Raw genomic sequence first — 5,554 nt, forward strand, 5'->3', positions numbered from 1 at the left:
CAAATTATTTGCCACTGCTGCCACGCACAAAGCCTAACGGCAACAGAGTTATCTTCTGCCTGCTGTGGAGGCAAGTCGCTATCAGCTGGCCCTGCACTCTGATGCCTCTGAGGAGTATAAATATAGGACACGTAAAAATTGCGAGCTTTTCCCTCCAAGGCAAAACCAAAGTACAAGATCTGATGCTCAGAATTCCTCCATTGCCTCAACATGTCAATCAAACAGGCTCTCCTGTAACACCAAGAGAAAGGTGTAAAACCTTGGCTGATCCACGACTGGAGGGGTTCTGAGGTATCGCCGTTTGACTTGCTGAGAAACACCACGCCTTCAGCAGACTCTTACTCTGGATTTGTGCACTTTGAGCCTGATCTGGATCACTCATAGACGAGGAGGAGGTTGAAATCGGCCTGCAGCAACACCACGAGGAAACAGTGCCACAGCTCTGGGCTGATAGCACAGAGGCATTAGATGTGGGCCCTGGACTGGAGGAATAGGTGGTTATGTGTCCAGTTCTCAAGCAGCGACCACGGAGCACATTGTGGAAGGCGCTCTTGAACTCCCGACTGAAGCATGGGTAGATAATGGGATTAATGCAGCTGTTGAGGTAACCCAGCCAGAAGGTTATCTTAAAGATGGTTTCAGAAGGCTTACAGGATGGGAAGATTGATCCTAGAGAACACACATACACAAACAGGAGCAAATCAAAAATATGAACGGAAACAGACACTGAGACAACACTAATATTTCAAGACAAGACAAGATGTGCAACAATGACCCGCAATTATCCTTCATGAGTGATAACAGTGGATGGTTTATAAATGGCCACTTATTGGTGCTGTCCTCCACAATCTAATCCAATCCACTGTTCCTTGGCTTGTGACCTAATTTATTAAGCTTCATTCACATCTGTGGAGCAGTTTTTGAGATGCTAACTAACAACCAAGCATACAAGACCTAGAGCATCTGCCTCCTTGGTGGAGAAAATTAGAGCTGATAAATTCCAGTCACAGGTCTGATTTCCATGTGCAAAAACTGATGTTTCTTAAACCAGCTTTATATCCTGTATGGTGCCATTGATGAGCAGCACTCACTTCATTCTCTGAGCACAGGAAGGAAGCCTCAGAGTGTTTGGGCACAAAAAAAGCTTTCCATTTGAAGTGCTCCGAAAAAATACAAAATAGGAATGTTTTATACACACACACACACACACACACACACACACACACACATATATATATATTAAAAAAAATCTGTGGTTTTTCAAAACCTCAGTCTGAGGATCTCAGACTATCATTGCCTCAAAGCCTGAATGAGCACTGCGCTGTGAGCCGTGAAGGTCTGTCTCAATTGAAATGCAGAACTATTCTCCAATGACTGGCTGCCTTAGGAGGCTACAGGGTGACTGAGGATGCCTCCAAGCATTACAGCCCATTAAGCCTCACGCTTGTTATCTATAATAGCTTTCATAGGAGGGAGCAATAGTTTGCTTCATTCCATTTCATCTCACAGTAGAAGCCCATTCTGCTCCAATGTGGTGTTTTATTTGGTCTATTTAGTTGCTTGTAATTGAATTTTTTGATGTCCCCTCTGAGAATCTCGAACAGTATAGTTGAGGGAACAAAGGAGGAAGGTCCTTCCTGATGTGTTCATATAGCAAAACACATCGTCAAGCAACATTATACCAATGGTCCAGGCCTCAACAGCTTTCATATCACAATGGTTGTAGCTACAGTGTTAACATCCCCTTCCACACTTTACAATGACACATAACAGTGCAGCAGTCCAAAGCACAAAACTGTCACATTTGAGAGGCTTTCTGCCAAATGAATAATTGATTAATAGATCTTTTCTACAGCAGACATTTGACTTGCCATAGTAGGAAAAGCATGGGTTGCTTGTTAATAACTTTTTCTACTCCAGTGTCCCAGTTAAGTCGTGACAGCGTGACAATGAGCCAGCATGAACAATACCAGGACCCTGAAACCGCAGCAGCTGAATGGAATTCAGCCATCATTCATTTTATTATTTTCACATGTGGTTTTCATACTGTGAGATGTCAAGGTCTCTTAGGTGAAAAGGGCCTATTGGCTTAATATTTCAGCACTGATGACACGAAAGAAAATGTCCTACAATTGATATGGATGAAATCAAAACTGCTACTAAGCTTGCATGGACACGGATCCATCCCCATGACATCTGAGCAAGCTCTATGTGCTGATGAACACTGTATGACACAGCCCAGTCACCAGTAAATAATTTTGGCATTGAACATTTCTGCAAACCACAGATACGTTAAATGAGTACATTTCATATGTATCAAACCAGCGTCTCCACAAAAGGTATCAAAGTGACGTAGCTTAGATTACCAGTACGTGTATTGGGCTACTGTTCTAGCTGTGTTCGTGGCTACAAAACCGGACAATTTAAGTCAAAATATGAACTTTTCTGAACCCTAACCTAACCAGACCTTAACCACAGCCTTGTCACAACATTAAATTGAAAAAGAATCTACACACAAAGATAACGCATATTATCTGTCCACATGATGTGCTTCATCCACGTCTTCTCCAGCCTGTATAATAGATTGTTCCCTCCGTCACTAAGATTACAGTTTATGTAACTGAATACATGTTTCAGCAATAATCTCTGTGACCTGGGAGGTAACTGCTGACAGGCTACTACACATGAATACACACTAGTCCGCACTGGCATTTGCTTATCACAGTGAAGCCATAAGAGTTATTTCAGAGGCAATTAAGATTTTAGATAAAGCTTTACAATGGTTGGCTTCTGCCATTTCATCCATGATAACATCACCGTTATCACCTCCTTTGACAGAGTGTGACAAAAAGTAGATATAATTTATTGAAGATAAATTTGAGAATATCGGGCTTACTAGACCTTTTCCTGAGCTCCTGATACTGTTAAGTGGAGCTCATATCTGCTGAGATGTTTGACTACAGCAGCAGAATAAACCTTAATTAGTTCCTTTCTATTCAGTTTTGCTTCTGCAAAAAAAAAAAATAAAAAAAAAATCAATCAACACTTTCTATGTTTTTCAGAAAAAAAAGCAGGCTCCTATCAAAGAAATCATCAACGCTCTCATTATGGCACAAATTAATTTCTAAATAATTGAAACCTCAAAGAGCACATTATTTCCTCAAATGGTACAGCGGATCAATCACTTTAAGGTTCTCTTTTTGAAATTTTCCCATAGATTCATTGCATCATTATCATTGAATTCAAGTCACAGAGCACTGTACAGACTTGTTTATCTGAAAGATAAGTCAGTGGAAACATTTTAAAAGCCTTTGCTTAGCACCACTTACTGCTATTTTGAAAGTCTCAGATTCTCCTGTTCATCTCCACCCAAGGATATTGCAGCACCTGTACAGTATAAAAGATTTTTTGCTGTTTCTTAAGTTCAAACTCTTAAACTACACAAAGACGGTTGCTGGTAGTGACAAAACTCCTTGATCATTTTGTATGAAATATCAACAAAACCACGATGTCTTACTGTATTATTAGGTAAATTGAAAAGCAGTTTTGAGCTGACCTCTCTGGTTTAAAGTTTCAACTCTGTTGCACCTGTAACCACACCCACTAGTGATGTAATAGTGCACTGACACACCCTGGAGTACTCTTCTACATCACTGCACAACTTAAACTGTCTATAAAACAAAAAATAGCCTCACATTCAAAGGGAATTTCAGTTTATTATTGAATACAGTTAGCAACTAGCTGGTGAACATGATGGAGCACTAAGCAGTAGTACTACAGGTTTAAGAAAAGAGTCTCAATTCAGGAGGAAGGTAAAAATCTTTTTTACTGTCACACAGACAGAATATTTTTTTTATCCAGATGGACAGAAGAGTCCTTGAGGATTCTGGAAACACAAAACAGAAGTAAGGGCTGTTAACCTTCTCAGTTTTTGGCAGATTGCCAGGGATTTATCTTTCAGAGAAACAAACCTGTAGTTTTGGAACTTCAATATACTAATAAAATTACATGAAAAGGCACAAACTGGCCTTATGTCAAGTTAAAAACAGTCGAGGTTAGCAGGTACCTACCGATGGGTAAAACCAGGAAAAAAGGGAGCCAGCACAGAATGAAGCACCCGACAACAATGCCAAGAGTTTTGGCTGCCTTTTCTTCTCTTGACAACTTCAGCAACTTCGGCAGGGAAAAAGTGGTGTGTTTATGCCCCGCAGTAATGTCGTCATCCTGCTGCTTCCCCGTCTGATCAGCATTTCCTCTATGTATCCGCAGAATCACCCCCTCTGTCTCAACCCCATCTCCCTTCCTGCCCTTCCTGAGTGTTTTCGTCTCTCTCTTTGCCACAGTATACACACGACAGTACATGGCCAGGATGATAGCCAGAGGTATATAGAAAGATCCCAGTGCTGAGAACAAAGCATAGCCGGGCTCCTCCGTAATTCGGCACACTGTCTCATCTTCTGGGTCGGGCTCCTTCCAGCCAAACAGTGGGCCCACAGATATAGCTGCCGAGAGCCCCCAGAGAGCAGCCACTGCAGTCAGGCCTCGCCTCCCTGTAGCTATGGCAGGGTAGCGCAGAGGGTAGCTGACAGCCAAATATCGGTCGATAGAGATCACACACAGGCTGAGGATGGAGGCAGTGCAGCAGAGGACATCCAGGGCGGCCCAGACGCTGCAGAACGACCGGCCAAACACCCATCTACCAAGAGCCTCCGCAGTGGCTGAGAAGGGCAGGACGGCGGAGCTGAGCAGCAGGTCTGCCGCTGCCAGGTTGGCAATGAAGTAGTGTGTAACAGAGCGCCAATGGTGGTGGAACAACACCGACAGGATGACCAGGATGTTGCCAAGGACCCCGAACACTACGAACACCACCAGCACTATCCCCAGAACCACTGCCTTGCCTACATCCACATCTGGGTAGGCAGAGGAGCTGCAGTTGGGACAGAGATCCACTGCAGCAGAAGCGCTCATGTTCTCAGCAGGAACCATTATAATCTGTTGCGTATATTAAGTTCTTGCAGATTGATATTGATTATATAGCTTATACAGACTGGCACATGCAACATCTGTTCCTCAATTACTACAGTTTCTATAACTCATCCTTTTTCTGCTCCTCCTAATACAGATGTAGAAGCTGTTCCTGCTGCATAAACAGCCCTTAAAGTTAATTTGTAGATGCAGAGGCTTTTGCCAACATTCACTCAATCACGTGGCCCTGGCCAGGCTTCCTTGGCAGAATGTTACATTTACAGAGAAGTGAAACACTGCCACACAGTTTGTTGTATTTTGTCCAGAGCAGCTTAATAGAAATGAGAAATATTCATGTTTTAACTGGCAGTCACTGATGGATTTGGGATGTCATGTTCAGCCATGCTGAAAGGCTTTATTGCTGGAAACCTGTTAAAACAAGAAAAGAGATAAAGTATATTTAACAACACCTTCATAATCCATGGCTTTTATAGAAACCCAAAACAGACTCATTACCTCTTGCTGTTCTTTCTTTGGCAGCGTAGGAGCAAATCAAAAACGTCACACATAAAATAGAACACGTTAAAGG

At 42.5% G+C, this 5,554-nt stretch overlaps 1 protein-coding gene across 1 annotated transcript; it reads right to left on the reverse strand.

The window, feature by feature from the left end:
• Nucleotides 1-217: 217 nt before the first annotated feature.
• On the reverse strand, nucleotides 218-5,218 carry adra1ab (adrenoceptor alpha 1Ab). Its single transcript, XM_076758477.1, has 2 exons — nucleotides 4,071-5,218; nucleotides 218-669 (listed from the first exon to the last, which is right to left on the reverse strand). Exons 1-2 carry the CDS (start codon nucleotides 4,984-4,986, stop codon nucleotides 218-220), a joined length of 1,368 nt encoding a protein of 455 aa, XP_076614592.1. The 5' UTR covers nucleotides 4,987-5,218.
• Nucleotides 5,219-5,554: the final 336 nt, after the last annotated feature.

This window comes from Chaetodon auriga, chromosome 19, assembly GCF_051107435.1.
Source record: "Chaetodon auriga isolate fChaAug3 chromosome 19, fChaAug3.hap1, whole genome shotgun sequence".
NCBI lineage: Eukaryota > Metazoa > Chordata > Actinopteri > Chaetodontiformes > Chaetodontidae > Chaetodon > Chaetodon auriga.

Excerpts from the sequence above, each read along its gene's own strand:
- adra1ab (XM_076758477.1), bottom strand. The coding sequence starts at position 4,986 with ATGGTTCCTGCTGAGAACATGAGCGCTTCTGCTGCAGTGGATCTCTGT. Across the intron at positions 670-4,070 it reads TTTCCTGGTTTTACCCATCG|GATCAATCTTCCCATCCTGT; the intron begins GTAGGTACCTGC and ends TGTGTTCTCTAG.